This window comes from Typopeltis vanoorti, chromosome 17 (genome assembly GCF_054136105.1).
Source record: "Typopeltis vanoorti isolate ZY-2024b chromosome 17, IOZ_Tvanoo_1.0, whole genome shotgun sequence".
NCBI classification, from domain to species: Eukaryota; Metazoa; Arthropoda; class Arachnida; order Uropygi; family Thelyphonidae; genus Typopeltis; species Typopeltis vanoorti.
The window spans coordinates 38,163,839-38,186,850 of record NC_143565.1 but is presented as its reverse complement, the minus strand read 5'-3'; the positions used below and the strand labels follow the sequence as shown (position 1 = coordinate 38,186,850).

Sequence of the window (23,012 nt, the reverse complement as noted above, 5' to 3'; positions counted from 1 at the left end):
ACATAACTTGGAGAATAGTGACTTACAAAAATAAAATCAATATTACTTTTAAGTCCTAAAATTTAAGCATTTTGTTTATATATATATATGTGTGTATATATATATATCATCATCATCAAATTCCTGCCATGTACCCTCAAGAGGTGTACAGGATATGATAGTACTACATGAAAAAAATTACATCATTACTAACTTCCTATCTACAATTTTCCTCCAAATCAGTCTGTTACTTGTCAAGATTCCAACAATATCAGATCTTATATTTCTATCGTCTAAGGCACTTTGTACCGTATTAATCCACCTATATCTTTTTCCTCTGGGTCGTTTTGCTGCCAACCTAGCAGAGAACATTTGTTTTGCTAATCTTTCTTCGCCCATTCTGTTTAAGTGACCATACCACCTGAGATTAGCTCTGCTAACGCATTCCTGGATGCTGACAATGTCAAAATATATATATATAAATATATATATTTAAAACAATATATATATATATATTGTTTTAAAGCAACTAGTTTCATGGAAAAAAACTTTGTTTCACTTCATCAGGAAATAGCATGTGAATAAATTAAAAAATCACAAGCAAAGTAATAACAGTTAACAATTCTAGTGAAAAATATTTGAAAATGTTTAACCAATGGAAAGCATGAACAGTTAACAATTCTAGTGAAAAATATTTGAAAACGTTTAACCAGTGGAAAGCATGCATTTGCTGTTACTCTAACTACTGGTTAGTGGGTTGCTGTATACTGCTGGTAAGATACAAGTGTATGCCATGATGGATTAAGGAGGACCAGATCTGATGTAAAATCAACCCTTGTTTTTTTGTTATACTGTAGAGAATATTTCATTATTTCAGCTGGACAACGTTTTTTTTTTTCCAGAAAATAGTTAAATTAAAATTTAATTTCTGTTTGACTTCTTTGTGATGATTCGTTTAATACCTAGAAAATAATGATTCTCTTTATGTACTTTCTCCATACATGCCTACACAACAAGGGTAAGATAATTCAGAAACTGTTTTATCAAGACAAAACAGCCACTCAAGTTAACCAAGTGGTTTAACATATACCCACTCTCCAAGCAACAGGCTTCTGGTTTGTGAATCCTGCTATGAGCGTGGATGTTTGTGAATATCCTTAGGTGAGAGATGAATTTCATCATTTAGTTTGAGACCACTACCCTGTTTTATTGGCAGTCTGAAGTGATAAAAGGTTCCATGTTAAATAATAAAGAAAAAATTATAAAAAATGAAGAAAAATCCCTCATCTTACCAGCAGTATTGTAAGTTTACAACTGTTTGTGGATGGAAGTTTCATTAAAAAAAAAATTATATTGGTGGTGTTCTCAGATGCGATAATGGAATTCATCTACTACCTAAAGATTTTTACAAGCATCCATGCCCACAGTAGGATTTGAATCCACTGTCTGTTAGTTGAAGAGTGGAACCAGACTAGCATGAACTGTTTGAATATTATTCAACAGTAATGGCATGGTACTGTATCACAATTAGCACATATAGGATATTAATAGATAATTATTTCAAGTTTGGGCATGTTATATTCCTTTGCTTTAAAATAAAATTCATTTTTAAAATTTGCAATGCAGTATTACTGAATGGGTTAGTTACAGAATTTGTTATATTACTGTTATATATATATGTATATATAACAGTAAAAGTATATATATATATATATTTTTTTTTTTTTTTAATTTCCAGATGTCAGTATTGATAGACTCATGCTTATTAAAGGCAGATGAAATATGTGCTGTATTACTTAAAGTAATAAAAAATGCTTATTTCATAATTCTTCTTCATGAGCATGATTCAGGATTATTTAAGGAATTTGAATGGCAGCTTGAGGATGTTAGGTAAAGTTACTTTTGCATTTTTTATAACACATTTTAAAATGTTAGCAAACTACACTTCTTTTTTTTATTATTATTTATTTATTAAGTATGGCATATAGCTACAAAGCCAGAATATAAGAAATACAAAACAATTTTTTACTGTTAAATTAGAAATTATGATTGGTTGGCTTTTATCTTCCCCTGAATAGACAAATGAACTATTGATTATTCAGTAGTAAAGGTAAACATTAGTATTCTGGATAACTGCATATTTGTTGATTATCGGACATTGCTTTTTTTATTTTATTTTAGTTCCTAGTTTGCAATCTGTTGAAGGTGGTAAATATTGCAAATATGAAATATTGGCTGAATTGTTTAAAATTAAGCCAAAGTCATGATGTCTGTATGTTATACTTCTCAATAGTTTAAATACTGAACCACATCTAACAATCTTGTTCTGTTTGTATAGAAAATAGACTTTTTCCCCCCCTCGCCTATCTCAAATTAAATATGATCAAACCATTCTACTTAGTACTCTGTCCAGATGCTGTACACAGTTTTGCTACACAAAATTTGTTACTTATATAAGTACTTTGATCACAAACTTTGTGGATGTGAATTTATTGCCAACATACTTGTTATAAATTTCATACATATTAAATTGCAATACATTTTTGGCAAAAGTTACAAATTTCCTAAGGATGTAGTTAAGGAATTAATGTGCAGTGCTTACTGAAAACTATGTGAAGAGACATTTCAGTGTGGAATATATCCACAGAATATATCATAAACTGAACTGCAGTGCAGCTCTCACAATGCCATACCATGCCTAGCACCAAGTGAGTCAGGAGTTCTTGAGGCAAACTGGCTTGCTCCTCCTTTGGAGCAAGGATAAGGTCTTGTTTGTTTTTTGAAGGGGAATTTCGAGCAGCAGTGCATCTCCCTATTGCGTCCCAAATGTTTTCTGTGGGGGTGATATCTGGGAAGCCTGCTGACAACTCGATTTGATTGTCCTCAGTCTCCATAAGTATCTTTACTTCTCATGTATGATGTGGTGTAGCACTGTCATCTATAAAAATGAATTCTTCGCCTGCAGTACCATGGAACAACCATACATGACGTTGAAGAACTTTGGTGCAATATCGTTCACCAGTCATAGGTTTGACATGCTGCCCAGAGTCAGGATACAATGCTATGTGAGATTCCAAACCCTCTAACAATATCAGTAATTCTGCAACCTTCTTCATGCTTTCCAATAATTTTTGCCCGTGTGAAATCATGATTATGTGATTACATTACAAGTCATTCAAGTTTGCAACTTTATTCCTTATCAAAAAGATCTTCCTTGAGACATAGTTTGCTTAGCACAGCCTTTTGTCCTGTTGAGTGCTACCATGTGATCCCTTTGCACACAGTTCAAAAATCCGAATCATGCTTTCTGTCTGTCTATCTACATGTCAGATATGTAGCTCATTCTTGAGCTGTAGTATATAACATAATGCCTGTCTACCTAGTTAGCAACTTTCTACTTGAAATCATATGTTATACAAATTGCTACAAGCTGATTCGTCTGAATTTGCAGTTGTAATCTTCAGAAATAGTATTTGTCCTTAGGACACCAGTGTACATTGATTTCCAAAATATACAAAAAATAACTGTGAACTTAATGGTAAACACTTCATGTTTACATATCAGACATGCAGCTCATTGTTGGGCTGTAGTATATAATGTCCATCTACCTAGTTTTTTTTTTTTTTTTTTTTTTTTTACTGAGGTGGAAGTAATGAAGAAGTCATATTTACATATACCAGCTGTCAAAAGGTGTCACACCTTATTATTAAAAATACTCTGGATTAGAGATAGATAGTTGTTGAAAATTTTTCACTTGGTTATATTATAAATTAAAGATACTTCAGGTGCAAACTTTGTTTGCTTACATTTGGATAATGGATTAAACTAAATATATAATTTCTTGGTATCTTTAATTTATAATATAACCAAGTGTAAAACTTTCAACAACTATCTATCTCTAATCCAGAGTATTTTTAATAATAAGGTGTGACACCTTTTGTCAGCTGGTATATGGAAATATGACACACTCCATTACTTCTACCTCAGTATCACCACTTCCAGGTCTGGCTCCCACTGATGAGACCTCAATAAAGGTCGAAACTGGTCTGGATAGTGATCCTTCCTTTAATGCATAGTATTATACATGTCCGCAGGGAGATGTGCTTTGCATTATGGGATACTGAGGCAAGTGATGAGAACTTAGGCCACCTTTGCCACGAGTTGTCCCAGTCCTGAAAGATACTTCAGGTGCAAACTTTGTTTGCTTACACTTGGATAATGGATTAAACCAAGTATAGTTTTGGTATCTTTAATTTATAATGTTGCATTGTGTTGGACAGTATATCATTCAGCTGCTGCTGTGAATTTATGCACATTACTATTGGTCAGCCTACATTAAAGACCAAAAAATGAAAAAAAGCTTTGTATAAGGTTATGATAGACATTAGATAGCACTGCTCAACAATGAGACGTGTTTACTATCTCACTACAGTGTTTGCTGAGATATTAAATTTAATGATTATTCTATGTATGGCAGTTTGTTTTATGAATCAGTCTGTTAATACAGGTATTTTTCAAATGTACCTCTTAATTATCTGATGATTATGTGCTATAGATTACAGAAAATGATTGAATAAACAGTTTTTCTTAGTCTTTTAGGAACAGGACATAAAAAGCCTATACCTGAATGACATCTTAGTCTTTTCTCTTTGTGATTTACACTGGAAATAATATGATATCAGATATTCTCAAATTGGACCAAGATTCACATCATCCATACAACTAGAGAGCAAAAATTTTGTAGTTGATAAAACTTATGCAATCCAAGAATTCATGACACTAATCTCACTTTTGATCTCTAAGATGGCTGACACAGTACTATATGGTGTTGTTTCTCAATGTGCCATACACATCACAGTAACAATGTTATGCTGAAGCACAATTTGAATTGATAAATAGTGACATTTTGTTTTGTTACAGAAAACTCCAATTATCCTTCAAAATGGATGTAGTAACAGGAATTTTTAATTCTTCAATTTATAAATTGATGTACATGTTTATAAATGCATATTAGTTTATAGAGTTGTAATTCTTGATTTTAAAAAAAATAAATAAACAATTTAAAAAAAAAAAAAAGGAAAGGAAATTTTTTTAAATTTAAGAACTTGATGGGAATGAGGAAAACATTTATTCAAGTAGTTCTTTGCCAAATGTGAATTGGCATTAGATTTGCTTGGTGGAGGATGATACAGCAACAGAAGGTATATGGGTATTCTATTTTCAGGGAGAATAAACAGAATAGGATATGGGAGAAGAGACATATCTACTGATAGTAGAACTGCAACTAATAAAAGTAGAAATATGATGAGCTTATATCACAAATTAAATTTACTATCGTCATCGTCCGGTAGTATCCTCTAGCAAGAGGGTTGCAGCAGATGAGCAGCTCTTCTCCATTTCTCTCTGTCTGTTGCTTCTATCATTCTTAAACCAGTCCATTCCACGATGTCATTAAACCACTCTCTAGTTGGTCTTCCACGTCTTCTCTTCCCCTCAACTTTCCCTTGTAATATAGTTCTTGTCAGGTGTCCCGAAGAACCTCTCAGAAGATGTCCTGCAAATCTAGTCTTTCTTTGCATAATATTCTTTAACAGTGTTCTTTCCATCCCAACTCGTCTTAAAACGTCTTGATTTGATATTCTTTCTGTATAGCTAATCTTTTCCATCTTTCTATAACACCACATTTCCAATGCATTAATTCTTTCCATATCTCTCTTTCTTAGTGTCCATGACTCACTTCCATAACTTGCAATACTCCAAACTGTTGCTTTAACTATTCCAATTCTAATGCCTATTTTAGTGTTCTTGTTTATTAAAATTCTCTTCATTTCCATAAATGCTGATTTAGCTTTGCCTATTCTATTTCTAACGTCCAACTCTGAAGTTCCTTTCTCTGAGATCCAACTACCTAAATATTGAAATCTTTCCACTTCTAAAATCTTTCCTCCACATCTTATTTTTACATTATCTCCTATTTTTCTTCCCATTATCATTATCTTGGTCTTTTTTGTGTTAATTCTTAGTCCATACTCTTTACAAGAGTTTTCAATTCTTTGAATAATTTGTTGTAACCCATTTTCACTTTCTGCCATCACTACTACATCATCCGCATATCTTAAGTTGTTAATGATTCTTCCATTTATTTTTATTCCTTCTTCTACATCCTCAAGTGCCTCTCTAAACATTTGTTCACTATAAAAGTTAAAAATTTACTATGGAAATGGAAAAAGACAACATTGTCCTTTTTAGATATTCTACTTCTCTGCTCACCATCAGGTGAATTAATTACTGCTGTTTTTTGTGATGTGCTCTATTTGGTCTACACCTCATCTGTTACAGCAGGAACTCTTGAACATGAAACAATATGAAACTCATTGGCCTCTTAGAAAGGACCACGAAACAGCTTTTTAATTCTTATAATCCTAGCTCAAATAACAGGGAAAACAGTACATTGAGTTCCAATCCTATACATTTCTGGCATCTCAGAACCCATTGCCAAAATTCTTAAGAAATACAATTTAATGGCTACTTTTCTTCCTATGAACGGTCTCCTCTAGCTCTCCTTGGTGTCTTCCAAATTTCATATGATTGTCATCATTCTTACTTTGGACAAACTGAATGCTGTGTAGAAAAGAGAATACAAGAACACCAATCTTATATTAGCAACAGTAAATCTGAAAATCAGACTTGGCACAGCACAGAATAGATACAGACCACAACATCTTATGGTCTGAAACACACTTCATCAATGTTTGTATAAATTTGAATGCTTGTTTAAAGAAAGTGCTGAGACCTTACTTCACCGACCAAGCATAAATTGAAACAGCTGCTTCTCTCTATCTAAGATATGGGAAAGTCTTATTTTAATCATACATCAATAATTTTTTTAGTAGCTAATGAATAATTAATATTGCAATATTTCCTCAGTTATACAATTGTATTGTTTTATGTATAACATCATGTGGTTCTTACTTTTTCAAATCAATTCGTTGTTCGTGTTCTACTTTGTAATTAACTATTGTCGCTACTGATGATAACCTGTAATATTCAGACTGAAATATATAGCCTTAAATAAATAGTATTACTTATTCCATGTGTTTTTCTTGTTAATTTAAAGAAAGCTCTCATGGCACAAGTATCTCATAAACAACAATGATACTCATTCTAAACTATCATTCTAGTCTTTTCAATTTATAGATATTAGCAGCTGTTGGAAAATGTTTATTTTTTTATTTTTTCAGTTTTTTTACTTATATTAAGAAACCTCCTGAAGATTCTGTTAGCCATATAGAGAGTGAAAATGTAGAGAAAATACATCTAGTATAAATAAAAAAAAACGTATACGAGTTAAAACCTGGTATTTATTATTCAAAATTCACATGTTTAGCAACTTCCCAGAACAAGACTACATGGTCACTTTCCCCAATTGGAGACAGGGTGTCTACCTAGGTTATGGATATATCTTCCTATACTCTTACCAGAGCAACTGTCCACGTGGTTAGCCTAGTGGCTATATGCTTCGCAACCATATACCTGGGGAAGGAGTGTCCTAGGATCTTTCTCAGCCGTAGCCAAGTTAGCTGGTCTTGGGTGTGGACAGTAGGGTCCCCCTTAGATTATCTGAGGTTTTTCATCCCGCAATCAGCAAACCAGCCCTGATTTAATCTCTCATTAAGAGGGCTCGACCAGTCCTAAGGGGCAGTCGAGGAACAGGGGGGAACCTCACATGAATAAATAATAACCAGAGCAACTGTATAAATTCCACTTACATCTTGCCATATCACATTTCCTCCCTTCAACATTAGATTTGAATCACTGAAGGTGATAATGCACATCATTTTAAGTTATTGTTGATGCTATGAATGTTGGTGAAGTGAATATGAAAGAAGTTTTTCCAGTTTTGGAGGGGGGATTTATTTTTTAGTTTTACCACAAAGACACTATACTTATTCAGGCTTAGTTTCATATGTAATATTTAAAGGTGAAGAGAAAAAGAGAACATGCAGTTTGAGAAAAATACTCTTGAATATGTTGCCCATACAGTGAGCATCCAGTCTCAAAACCATAATGTGACTTAACAGTGCTCCCATGCATACCATTACACAGCCTCCCTCCAGACCTGGCAGTGTAGATGGCAATGAGATTATGCACCACTTGTGGAAACCTCCTAAAAATCTTGTTACCATCTGGTTTGGTCCAATACACTAACTGGTGGCCAGCCTGTGGAACTGCTTTACTGCTGTACTCTCAAAGATGTTGGAGGTACTGTATCTCTACAGTATGTTTTGCATGACCTTGATTAGTATCACTCACTCACATGTAGAAAGTTGGTGAGGCAGGGAAGTGGGAGAGAGCAGAAACTAGAACCTTTACTTTCATCAGTACAGCCACTCTGGGCTTGCAGACCATGCTCTGGATACTCGCCACAGAATAAGGTGGAAGAAAGCCACAGTAATACACCGCAGCAAGTTCAAATATGAAAGACTATTCATGGAATCAGCCTCAGCCCTTAGGAACATGCCAAACCTCAACAAATTTGGATGCATGAGACTGCCCCAAATTTGGGAAACATTTATCAGAAGAACTTCAGCCCAAATGCCAAGAACTACCAATATAGCCCGTCAGGGGACACCATCAGGACTTTAAGAAAACGGTAGCTTCCTCGCTTCGTTTCTCATTTGCTGTTATGTAGTACTTGCGTGCACTTGTCTTTATTTTAAGTTCCCAAAAAGATGGCAACGTGACGTTGCCGAAATATCGGAAAGTATATATTAAAGTTGATTTAATTTATATTTCTAGTGTATGCTGTCAATTCCTTAATTATTAGTTATCATGTTTAACCAGCGTATAAGCCTCTGTACAAGAATTAGAACCTTTATTCTAGGAACATGGCAACAACCACTTCACATACTCATTATCATCAGAGAGCCCCTTTAATGGAAATAGGCCATACCATGAGAATAGGGTTGACTTCATCTTGAGAGACTGTATATTATGTATTGCTGGCTCATAATGGCCAGTTGTTCAATTTCTCGACATCATACACTATCATTCTCCTAGTGTCCCAGAATTTTTTTAACTAGCTCTCCCTCCAAGTTTGACCCCATAACTTTGTTCTTGTTTCCTTTTCTACTGATTGTTCCTCTTCCACTTAATTTCAGTGTCATATCTTATAGCACTACAATGGTGCCAGTGGGGATGAACTGTGGAATTTCTATGCCATGGTCTGATTATTGCTTCCACTCTTCTGATCATGGCACTTGTTCTGGCTAATAACCAAAGTTATTCTTGCTGGGATAAGTGCCTTTATTCCTCTCTCCACTAAGCCCTTGATCCTTATCCAAGCCTTGGTTCTAAAGCAATCCTAATAAAAAATTCAGCACTTTCCAATGACTGAAGGCAAAAAGCTCCATTCTTATCCAGTCTCCAGACTAAACTTTACATAACAGCTGCAAAAAAAATCACCAGTAAATCCGAAACAGACTTTATAAAGGCCAGATGCACCACTTTCCTCCGCAGTCAAGTCTTCTGATTCCTTGACAAGGCCATGGGATGTAACTTCTGCCCTTTCATGTTTCCATCTCTCTCTCACATTGTTACATCCTAATGTAACAATGGCTGCCTTCTAAAGGTATAAGGCAGACTCAGACCTCTTTGCATCAGACTTTTGCTCTAACTCTTGTTTAGATTACCAAAGCAAATCTTCCACTATTCCACAAACTATGTCCCTTTCAATCTTTTGTCAAAATGACATCAGAAAAAATACTCAATAGTCTTCATGCTATCAAGTCTTCTGGTCCTGATGATATTCTCTAGTTGTACTAAAAGCTCGTGTTCCAGAACTAACACCTATTTTGTGTTGCCTCTACAAGTTGTCATAGTCATCTGGCATCTATCCAACAGCTTGAAAGCAAGCCTTTACCAGTCACTTCCAAAAAAGAAAAAAAAAAAGGGGGGGAATTAAAAGTCAACCATCAAACTATATTCCTATTGCTCTGACTTCAGTACTCTTAAAAAATAATCGAAAAAATCATCAGTAGCCAACTTCACTACTTAGAGGCTTGCCAGTTACTTAGCAATCACCAGCATGGATTCCACTTCTAACCCCACATCAGATCTCCTAGTTCACCTTGCTTGTTTTTGGATACCAGCCTTGGGAAAGTTTGGAGAAACTTAAACGATCAGTTTTGATATTTCCAAGGAATTTGATTGAGTCTGATATTGTGGCCTTCTTACCAAGTTGCCATCTTGTGGTATTTCTCCTAAGCTTTGTATTTTGGAGTGGATTGCCACCTTCTTACAGTCTGGTCATTCATTGCATGTCATGATAGACGGATTCCTTTCATCAGATTTTACAGTGTGCATTAGAATCCGATGGCTCTCTGCTTTTACCTACATCTTCCTCCTCTGCGTCAATGATCTCTCTCACTCACTCACTCCTGGCATCCAATCCTATTCATAGCTTGGCGGATGGCAAGCTTTGAGTTGTCCTAAACAAATGTCCCATTGTCCTAAACAAATCCTTGCCATTATCAAGTGGAATGAAGATAACCTGATGAGTTTAATACCACCAAAATGTAATCCTGTCTCATCTCTTGAAAGAAAGACCACTCTTTGCTACTTTTGATAATATTCTGCTTGCCAGCCAAGATTAATTTTCTCTTCTTGAATTGGCATTCACATCTAGCCTGTCCTGACACAAAATCATCACATTCATAGCCTCTTCAACATCCAAAAAAAAAACTTTATATTCTTTTTGTTCTGCACAACTCTTGACACTTTATAAATCTCAAATCTGCCTGACCTTAGAATATTGTTCTCACATTTGAGGTGGCACATCTAACACCTCCCTCTGAATGCTTGATTGTATTCAGAGGAGGAACTATTCACTTAATAACTACCCCTCTTACCCTGATTTCCTTCATTTCACTTTTCCATGGATTCTGCTCCACTGAACTAACTACTACCATCGTTCACTTTCTTCTAATCATATATAAACATGTATAGTTGCTGGTCAATGTCCATATACAGTTCAGCTTCAAACTTATTGAACCAACTTCTCCTTCATTCCATATATATATATATATGCTCTTTGTAATAGTCTTCCTCATATTTTCTCCAGTGACTACAACCAGGGGTGTGCTTGCTAAAAAAAAAAAAAAAAAAGAAAGAAAAAAAAAATACATTTACAACAATCTGAATGCAAAAATTTCAAACAATAATAAAATATTCTTTTTTTTTTTTTGTGATTTCTACATAGCTCATTGATTCTCACAAAACATTTTTGTTGACTTTTTCCATCCTGTTGTATTCATAGCCAATCTTTGGTTGCAATTCAACCATGATTTGACAAATGGAGTTGCATCCTAATCCATTAACTCTTTTTTCCAATAAATTGATCGTAATTAAATCCAATAAGTGATCTCTTGTTAAACTATTTCTCACCCCCTGTCCTTTCTGGAATTCTCCTTTTTGAGAATTACAACTTTCTGAAAGTATCTATGAATTTCATTATCAGCAGACATCCACCTAATTTTACCTGGGTCACTTATTCTTCTTAGGGTAGCAACCTTATTAGGTTCATGACAATTCTAGAAACATGAAATCTTTGACAGACATTGAGCATAATGTCATTACCTTGAAGAAGCAGCCCAGGAAAAATTAAGCAGGTGTTTGTCAAAAAATAATACTGTAAAATTTCTAGTGGAGATAGTCTCTACACAGGCAGCCCTATAGGGGAAGGGGGATGGTGGAAAGGAAGTACACACAGGGTGCTGAAATAAGCACCTCAGCTGAATTTTCCATGTCACCATATACAAGCTGATCACCCAAATGATCATGCATTTCAATCCACTAACCATTGTGGATTGAAGTGCATGCCACTTTACAATTTATAGCCATTGTTGGTTTAACAACTGGCTCTCAGAATTCTTAAAAAATTTAACAATTGCCTTTGCATGAGCTGGTTCCAGCACGTCACTGATTACAATTCGCAGCTCTTCAAGGAACACCAACAAATTCCATTTTTCCCCAAGGAGCAGTCTTTCTTATACTGTTTTCCCAATAATTACAACCCTCAGCTGTTCAGAAAAACACACTGCCAGACTGTCTTCTCTCTAACCACTTGCCACTGTCATGTCATAGGTCTTGGGATCTCTTAGTGAGTGCAACTGATAAAAAAAATAAACAAATTTCAGTTTAAATTTTAAGATATTTCATTGAAGTTTTATAAAAACTGTTGATTTTGGAGATCAGTTTAAACAGACTTTTTCTGTTATACATAATTTATTCATTTATTTTTTATATCTTTTTTAATATTAAAACTTTAATTTCAGAGAAACGAAATCTCTTCAAATGTGTTCTTTGGATAACATGAGTTGTGCTATAGCATATACCAGCAGTGACAGATCTCATGTGACATTTCATCACTTTGCTATACAAACAATGGAAAGTATAAATCTGGAATCTGAACTATTAGGGTATGTTTCTAACAAAATCATTTCGCTTGGTGTAGTATTAGGACTTCCAAGGTCTTTATTTGCATGCAGCAAAGAAACTTTTTATGTATGGTGAGTAATCCATTTTTACCAACAGTTTTTGCATTGTCACTTTCATTAAACAGAAGAAGGCTAATGCACAATAAATACATAAATTAAAAATTGATTCTTTTTTACTAATAAGAAAATGGATTTTTTTCATTTAAAAAAATGCAGTAGGCTACAGTCGATTCTCACTATAGCAAATTCATTAGATCCACAGGTTAGTATGCTGTAGTGAATTGCTTTGAACATATAGCATTGCACCTATGGGGCTTTAGTTGAGACACTTTGGTGAGAATCAAATATACTAATTAACAAAGAAAATGGAATTTTAATTCATTAAAGAAAACTACAAAAAGGAAGTTGAACAGTATAATATGATCCTCAAGTTTTGCTGCTCTGTAACTTGTTTAGGATCTGAGTGTGAATTACATAATGCAAGAAATGAAGCTTAAAGTAAACCATTAGCACTATGAAAATATAAAAGAACAAGCCACACATTGCAAACTGGATGTTTGTCATATGTCCTCTTAGTGTTTTCAATCATTTTTGGCATAACTGAAGTCTGTAATATTTAGAGATTAGATTTATTGTTTTTCATGGTTTTTAATTTTGAAAAAAAGCATTCACTAAAAATTGTGCTTAATTAGCTGAAAAGTTTTACTTCCATTGAGAATGCAGTTGGTTTCTGTATTCATAGTTTCTCTTTTTATTGCTGATTTTCATTCCAAAAATTTAGTACAGTAATTATTAAAGAGCTGAGCAGAATATTTCTGATTTTATCATCAGGTTAAATGCTATGTTCCTTCATTATGTAATTCATATAAAAGAACAACTGTGAAGATGGTATTTGCCGCATTCTTGTTTGGCTGATTTCATATTAGTCATCTTCCTGTGCTTCATTCAATTCAAACTGCTGACTTACAACTGAAATATACTGTGTGTGTGTGTGTGTGTGTGTGTGTGTGTGAGATGTCCCTTTACACACACATTTGTGTTCTGAGTAGCTTCTTTTTTTCTCCCTCTTGATACTGTATTGCATGCTTTTTCCAGAACTACAAAACTGACGTAGAGATATTTATTATATTCCCACGATTTCTCAGAGATTTGTTTTCAAGTAAAAATTTGATCCCAACAATCTCTATTTGGCTGGAACTAATTTTGTTCTTCCCCAGAATTTCTCTTTCACAATTTTTTTTTTACTCTCAAGTATGCTTGCATAAATTTTAACTGCAGTAAAAAAAATTTCTTAGTAAAGAAATTCTGTAATTTTCACTTGCTTTTATTTCCTTCTTTTATAGATATGCACTATGAGAGCTCTTCTCCAGTCATTTTGAATTTCATCTTCAATCAGGCCTGAATTATGCACTGAAAAACATTTTATATTTTTATATTTCTGGTTGAAAATTGTGTATTCTGGCTGTCTTCCACATTTCATATTTTAAATAGATTTTTCTACCACAAGTATTGATCTATATTCCCGACTGCCTTTCTCTTGATTATTTTTACCTGTTCTGTCACAGCTTAGCTTATTTAATTTTCCCCTTGGTTTGGGTACAGGGCCCCAAGGCTTGCTGTGGTGCCAGTATAGTGTACAGGGTAGCCCTGGCATTCTACTCCCGAGCCCAGTCATTGCTTGCCAGAGAGTGGACATCCATGTGTGGCTCTTTCTTGGTGGGTGAGGAGCTCTGGCACTAAATCGAACTCTCTTCGAGTATGAATAATTTTTCATCCTCTTGTATATCATCGACTCTCAGTAAGTTCTGACCATGTTCAGAAAAACCATTCCAACATTAACAGGAAACTAAAAACAAGAAACAGAAAACATCAGAGACATCAGCAACAACAATATTAATGCTCTTAATATTACACTCAATTGGCAAATGCACACTTGGAAAAATGCCACCAAAAAATACCAACCCCTTCTTTATCCAGAGGAGGAGGTTGGCAGAATCATACAACAATAACATAGACTCAATCACAGCATCTCCATGCAACATCTATTGGGGAATACCAATCACACTTACATCCTCCCACACAAAAACTTTGAATTATTCTTAAGGAGTGATATATTGGAGTGTGACAGCAACCTCCTTGATATCCAAGATGATGAGATCTGCTCCGAAATGGAAAACCAAGGAGTGACAGCATGAGGAGAATACTCATAAGTAGGGATGGTCACCTGGTTCCCAGGAACATCATTATTTCTTTTAACACATGCAAACCAACAACCTCTGCAAAAGTCAGATATTTAAATTGCCCAGTTATATGGCAGTGAAGACCATGAGAACAAGGACCGTAAGAGCAAGACACTAAAATACCCTAATTGTGAGGGAGATCACCATACTTACTCTCAAGTATGCTAAATGTGGAAGGGTCAAAATGAATTCCAAAAAATAAAAACTGAGCACTGCATCCTGTACCTGGAGGTGAGGAAGCAATATACTACAAATAAAGGGGTCAGTATATGTCAATCTCACCTTCTCATAACTACAACATCACTGAATGGTATGATTTAGTTGTAGTCTATCAATAATGCATAAAAGAAAAATCAGTATGTGCTCACTCCACTTCAGAAAATCAACTAATAAAAAAAAATAATGGAATGTTAATTTTTATGGCTATTTTGCTTATTTTTCTTTAAAAGCATCCTTTTTTATAATGTCATTAGCTTTTTATTAAAATTTTTAGGATATTATTGATATTTTAAAGACATAGATCATGAAGAATATAAGGAAGGAATAATTTTGGACATACCTTTTGTAGGGTATTCTTGGATGTTTTAGGAGCAGCATCAGGTGTATAGTAATAAACATTTATATACCACTGCTGAAGTTTGACAGAAAGGAAGGGTGAAGTGAAAATGTGGAAATAGAGAGATGTGGGAGAATTGCAGGTATTTGAATTTAAAACCCAAGTTTCCAAGGGTGGGCTATGAATTTGGGAAGAAGGTGAAAGATAAGAATATTTTTAGGGGAAAGGAGAGGGATAGAATATGATGAATCAAGATCTTCCTAGGGAAGACGACTCTCAGTCGAACCATCTCACCTTGTTACTCCCACCCCTAATCTTGAGTCATATTTCAATCAACTTCCCTCATTTTGTAAAAAGCACAGTCTTTATACACTCAAGCAGATGTTATCAGACTGTCACCCTATTTTTAAATTTTTACAGTCCATCAATGTTTACCATCTTATAAATTATACATGTATAATAGTTTTTAGTAGTTTAATTTATTGTATATGTTCCTCTTCTGCTTGTGGCAGGGTGAGTTCCTCAAGGACAAATTTTTGTCATTTCTTTCTGTCTGCTGTCTTTTAGTGTAGTTCTGTTATGGAGTTTAAGTGAGTGCTTTCTTTTATCTTGTTGATCCATCTTTTTCATGGTCTTCCTCTGCTGGACTGTCCTTCAATTCTGACATTTAATAATATGTTTGGTAGTCTTTCTGGGTTCATTCTTGAAATATGTCCAAACCAGCTTAGTAGGCTCTTTTTTAGTGTTATAATTATTGTTTCCTTAAAGTTAAGTTCTTCTCTGACTTTTTTCATTTGTTTTTCTTTCTGTCCATTGCTTTATTGATAGGCATTTCATCTCAAAAGCATTGAGTTAATCCATTTATTTTTTTCTTAGCATCATCAGCATTTTGAGCCATAAAGTGCTGTGGGAATTATCATTATTTTATATATCTTTAGTTTGAGTTCTTCACTTAATATTTTATTGTTCCATATTTTTTCTAGTCTACCCATTATTATCTATCCGTTATACCATGATACTTTTGGATTTTGCTGAGACTTTTGATAGAATACAGCATGTAAGACTTTTGCATAAATTGGAGAATATGGGGGGATTTGAGTCTGCGAGATTTAAGGTAACTAGTGGTGTGCCACAAGGATCAGTTCTTGGTCACTGTTATTCATTCTGTACATTAATGATATTGGGAAGGAGTTGACAGGCAACATACAGTATAACTATTTGTTGATGATGCCAAGATAAGTAGGGTAATCAGGAATGCTGCTGATATGCAGTTCTTGCAGAATGATTTGAATAGGCTGGAATTGTGAGCATGGGAAAATGGATGTCAGTTCAACGTCAGTAAATGCGAAGTCATGCACTTTGGCTTGATTAAATATCAAACGTTGTATTATATTGGTGGGATTATGCCAGAAGAAACTGATGAGGCTAGGGATCTTGGATTGTTAGTAAACAGGAAGTTGATGGCAAATACAACTCAAAAGATAATTGTAATGTTGAAATGAACCTTCACATGTAAAGATAAGGATGTCATTTTGCCTCTTTACAAGGCCTTGATAGATCTCACTTGGACTATTGTTTCCGTTACTAGTTTCCGTTGTGATTCTGATACAGTGGGAAGAGCGAGAGAGAGAGAGAGAGTGCAAGGGAGACTGTTAAAAATGATATCAGGATTATGGAATACTGATTATGAAGACAGATTTAGAATTTGTAGTCTGCAGACACTAGCAAACAGCAGAAAGAGGGGTGATATGATTGAGACTAACAAACTTCTGAAAGGGTCATACAGGATTTTGGTTGATGGAATTTTTCATTTTATTATGGAGGTGGGGTAAAGGTCAATAGGGCTTCCTTGGAAACTGAGAATGCCACTGTGTGTGTGGGGGGGGGGAGTTAGGGCTAGATTTTTCTCTCATAGGGTAGTGCATGATTGGAATGGATTGCTATGATGTTATGTGTGCAAGCAGTGTAAATGAATTCAAGAATGAATATGATAGCTGGTGCATGTAATATATGGCCTCCCTACATGAGTCCCTTACTCCCTAGAAGTCTCTCGGTTATTAATAATAATAATAATAAATAGTATTGGGGGGAGGGGAGATTGTTCCAAAGAATAGAATGGATGGAATGAAGGAAGCTGATGAGAAGTTAGTTCAGTGTGTTTGGAGCTGAACAGCATATAGGTGTTGGCCAGTGGCTGCTCTATTTCCTACATGGTTGGAAGAAAGTGGTAGAATGGTAGCAGTCAGTTCAGAGGAGCAATGCTCATGAAAGTTCCTATAGAAAAGGCACAGCACTAAAACAGAGTGCCTATGATAAAATGACTGAAGGAAGTCTGTGAGGGAAAGGGCCGTCTGTTAAGTGGATTGCCCTCTTTTGAATATTATCAAGAATTCTTATGGAGGAATTCTTGAAAGCTCCACCTCAAATTTGGGAACAGTACTCCAAGGTTGATCAGATCTGAGACTTATAAAGTATTAGGAGTTGAGAGGAAGAGAAGTAATGTTTAAAACAGAAAAGAACACTAAGCTTTTTATGGGCTAAGGAGACTATGTAAGTAATACGTTTATGCCAGCATAAACTGGATGTGACAGCCAATCAACCCAAGAAGAGAAAGCTGATCTTGAAAGGAAACTGGAAAATTATCAACATTGAGAGGGGATGAGGTAGGATTTTTCTTGCAGGTAATAAGGTAAGCTTGAGTTTTTTTAGAATTGAAATTTACTAAGTTGTCTTCGCCTCATTTGATGATGTTAAGGAGATCAGTATTTAAGTCATTGGTTATGAAAGGTCTTCAGACATCTAACATTAGAGTACTACAGAGTTTATTGAATGATGAAGAATACTCTTGGTGGCAAAGCTCTGAATAGGATTTGAAGTCAGAGAGAGAAGGTTATTGAAATGAAGGAGGAATGTGAGTGAGAGTACAGAATCCTGGGGCATTCCAGCATTGATGGAGGAATCTGAGAAAAAGCTGGCTACATTTGATGCAGCAGCAGTGATGTAATCCAAAAAATTTAACTGTAACTGGAATACCAGTTACAGTTACCCCCCCCTCCCACACACACACATACACAAACAAAAAATCCCTTAAACTTTTATGGAGGCATAATATCAGAGTGGGACCTCTCCAATGTTTTTGATAAGGAAATCTGCTCTGAACTGAAGGAACAAGGAGTGACAGCCAAAGAAGAATTTTCATGCATAGAGATGGTAACCAGGAACATCATACTTCATCTTCAAAGCAACAAAACCACCAACATCTATCAAAGCAGGTTATTTTGGCTGCCTAATAAGCCTCTATATCCCAAAGCCTTTGTTCTGCTTTAAATGTCAGAAATATCATTCTTGAACTGCCTGTTGTGGCTTTGCCATCTGTGCATGATGTGGTAGTAAAGATCATGAAAATGAAGACTAAGAGCAAAACACCACAATGAACTCTGTGAGGGAGACCCCCCAGAATATTCCTGAGCATGTCAAAGGTGGAAGGATGAAAAGGAAATCCAAAAAATAAAAAAAAAACAGAGCAGTGCATCATTTATCAGAAGGCAAAGATTGTATGATGTTTGTTTGGGTACTACCCAAACAAACATCATAGGAAGAATTGTTGAGCATATACTCAACAGCAACAATCTCTCCCACTCGAACACTGGAATCACCTTCTTCCACATGTCTACTCAAACTGTCTGCTGACCCTCCCGCTTCCCACTATTCAAATGGAAAGTTGGAAACAACCCTATTTGGGAGTGATAATTTTCTTGTGATATTCACCTCTTTTTTTTTTTTTTTTTTTTTTTTTCATTTGCAACCATGTAGTATATCACAGATATCACAATGAAAAATTGAGCAAGCTGACTGTCCCACCCTCTCTACTTGAGCAGAATTTAATTCTCTGACAGTCAGTTCATCTCCTGTCCGTGATCCAAGTTACAGAGTATATTACACAAGCAGCATCAACTGCAATTCCTAAATGATTTTCATATTCCCTTAAGTCATCATGGTGGAATGACGATTGCACAGCAACCAGAGAAGCTCAGAAGAAAGCATGAAGTATCTTCTGTAGATACCCCACAACAACAAACCTCATTGCTTTCAAATACGAGGGTGGTCTCAAAAGTTCTCAGCCTAACAATGAAAAAATGAATTTATAATTTCAAAATTATTTTTATTTTTAAACATAATCTCCCTTAAGACTAATACATTTATTCCAGCTATGCTCCAGCACCATTGTCCCATCCTGTAGTGATTCTCAATAAGATCTGCAAAATACCCCTCTATAACTGCAATCACCTCTTAATTCGAAGAAAAACACTGACCAGCGAGGAAGAGGTTTGGTTTTGGGAAGAGATTGAAGTCAGAGGGAGCAAAATCTGGGGAATAGGGTGGATGTTCCAACAATTCATAGTGCAGATCCCTTAATTTTCCCATTGCCAAAACATCTTTGTGGGCATTGTCCTGATGAAAGATGATTTTTTTTCTTCTGCAAACCGGGTCTTTACTCATGAATTTTTTCATCTAGTCTGGTTAAAAGATCGGAATAATATTCCCTGGTTATTGTTTTACCCTTTTCAAGATAATTAATAAACAAAATGCCTTTAGCATCCCAAAACTGATGCCATGACCTTTCCTGCTGGTGTAACCGACTTTGTCTTCTTTGGTGCAACCGGCTTCTGTCCACTGTTTTTACTGCTGTTTGGATTCTGGTGTGTAATGGTGAATCCATAGTAATAAATTGATGCACAAAATCAGTTTTATTCTCGTTAAAATGCTCCAAGCGCTGTTCAGAGATTTTCATGCAAGTGCATTTTTGATCTTCTGTAAGCAAGCGCGGCACCCATCTTGCACAAACTTTTTCATTTGCAATTCTTCATGCAAAATATATCCTACACATTCTTTTAAAATGCCTATAGTCTTAGCAATTTTATGTGCTTTGACTCGCCAGTCATCCAATTCCATATCGTGCACTTGATCAGTGATTTGTGGTGTTGTTACACTTTTTGAACATCCTTCACATGGATCATCAAGGCTATGGCCACATTTAAACTCGGCAGCCCATTTCTTAATCGTCGAAAATGAAGGAAACCTGTGTCCATAAACTTTTATGAACTTCGAATGAATTTCTTTTGGCGTTAAGCCTTCTTTTACAAAGAATTTTATCACCGCACGATACTCAATTTTATCCATTTCAAGAGATACGGACAACACTTTTGCTTCAGACAGCTGTATAAAGAATGACTTGCAATTTCACATGGATGCTTATGACAGATGTACCAACTTAGAAAAAAAATTGTTGCCGATAGTGTTGCCATCTATGGTCAAAGCCGAGAACGTTTCAGACCACCCTCGTATGCTTGAGCCTGAGTAAGATATGGAATAAAATCCAGAAAAGGAATGACAGATACACCACCCATGAGTTCTCTGTCCTTGAAGCATATGCATGCACAGTTTGCGACACACTCAGGAAGATTTTTGCTGAAACATCAGAAGTGTCTGCCTATTCCCTTCCCCTCCTCGAATTCTTTGCCAAAAAAAAAATGCAGAAAAGAAAAAATTCTGTTTTCTTCGAATGGTACTGAAGAATACAGCAGGCTGTTCACAAAAGAAGGAATGAAAACTGTTTTGCTTAAATATTACCCAACTAATCTACCAGATAACATCCTTCATAAGATGGTCAAACAACTGTTGTCATCAGCCATAGATCAACTGCCTCACTAAGAATGGGTTTCCAGACACCTGGCAAAAGTATATTATTATTGCCTTTCCTAAGTCAGGGAAAGGATCGAAAATCCCAATGAACTATTATTGTCCAAATGTTCTGACTGACTGCCTTTGCAAAATTCTGAAAAAAATAGTTAACTTGCATATTTTATGTTTTCTGGAGATTAACAGCCTTTTTTTTTCCCAGAACACAATCTGGCTTCTCTAAATATGATTCTATAATTGATCATCTAGTTCAGCTGGAAGCATCCATTGGAGATTCCTTCCTAAAATGCACTTAGTATAGGTTTTCTTTGATATGGAAAAAGTATATAACACTGCTTGGAGGTTTGGAATATTGAAAGAGCTACAATTTTGGTCTCAGAGAGAGAGAATTTCCCTCTTTTTATCAAGAACTCTTTATCCAACCAAATCTTCCAAGTTCAAGTGAGAACTGCTCTTTCCTGACTGTACACCCAAAAGGAGCGAGTCCCGTAAGGTTCAATTTTAAGTGTCACACTTTTTGCAATCAAGGTTAACTTAACTAAAATTCTTCCACCTGTAATGCCCTTTATGTGGATGACTTTACCACCTTCTGTCATTCATGTAATAATGAGAGTCATAGAAAGACTGTTGCAGTAAGCCATTGAACATCTTTCAAAATGGGTGCCTTGCAGATAGATTCATATCAGAAGAGAATTTGTGTGCATTTTTGCCAGACATGGCCTTCATCCCAACCCAGAACTCATATGATTAACTTTAATCCCCATTGTGGTAGAAGTCTAGTTCTTGGGACTTGTGTTTGACAAGAAACTCTGTTTCCTCCATCACACACACATCAGTTTCAAGATAAGTGTAAAGAAATGAACATCCTTTGCACTTTATCTTCCTCTTGAGGCGCTGACATGTTCTTTGCTTCAATTGTACATAACACTGATTGATCAAAACTTGATTATGGGTTCTGAGTCTGTGGTTCTGGCAAAGAGACCCTGCAGCGGCTAGATCCTATTCACCACCACGCCATAAGAATTGCAATTGGAGCATTTCGAACTTCACCAATCCCTAGTCTGTATGTCAAGGCAAATCAACCACCATTGTCATTTCACTTGGTTTGTGAATAGGATCTACTCAAACTGTATATGCTCTAGTGTTATATGCTCTAGATATTGGTGTAGGCAACAGAGCACAGATACTACTAAATGCACTACCGCCATGGCATTCATACACCATGTTCCTGTTCTACTAACAGCTCTTTCAAGTTCATAGAATTACTCTGATTTTGTGCCTGTTACACTGATGGTTCCAGATCATAGACTTCAGTAGGATCTTCTGTCTTTCTAGACGGCATAAGATTCGGCCAGCCTTAAGCCCAGTCTGGCTCAGATGTCGATATTTTCTCCATTTGGCCCCATGCCTGCAAAACATTAAATACATTCCTTAGCCACCTGAACGAACAACACAAACGTATCCAATTCACCATTGAAATATAAAAAACAACTCTCTTCCTTTCATAGACACACTTGTCACACGTCTTCCATCAGGCGCTGTCTCTCCTTCTCAGTCTACTGCAAACCCACACACACACAGGCCAGTACATGCACAAAAATTCTTACCACCATCACCCAACACAAAAACTGGGTGTCATAAGCAGCCTTAAACACAGAGCTCAAACTATTTGTTCCAATGAGCATGCTCTAAACCAGGAATATGAGATCATCAACCATAAATTTATAAAAATATGGGTACAGTAAAAAAACCTTTCACAAGATCCTCCACAGAGACACCACTAAAAACAAAAAAGATTTCAAGAATGCTATTGCCATTCCTTATGTTAGAGGCATTTCAGAAAAAATAGAACAGTACACAAATACAACATCAAAACCACCTTTAAACCCCCCGACAAAATTAAGACACCTACTCAGTTCTTCCAAAGATCATCTTCCACACCTAGCCCAACCAGGAGTTTACAAAATACAATGCACATGTAACTTACCATACATAGGGGAAACAGGGAAAACCATCCCAATTAGGAAGGACGAACACAAA

The 23,012-nt window shown here is 35.6% G+C and overlaps 1 protein-coding gene across 1 annotated transcript in view; it reads left to right on the top strand.

Annotated features, from left to right (window-relative positions):
- The window catches only part of LOC150097301 (uncharacterized), a 178,898-nt gene that overhangs the window by 85,233 nt on the left and 70,653 nt on the right, over positions 1 to 23,012 (top strand). Inside the window, exons 6-7 of the mRNA XM_090407640.1 lie at positions 1,718 to 1,869; positions 12,315 to 12,548. Coding sequence (XP_090263766.1) covers positions 1,718 to 1,869; positions 12,315 to 12,548 — 386 coding nt within the window. The remainder of the gene's footprint in view (positions 1 to 1,717; positions 1,870 to 12,314; positions 12,549 to 23,012) is intronic.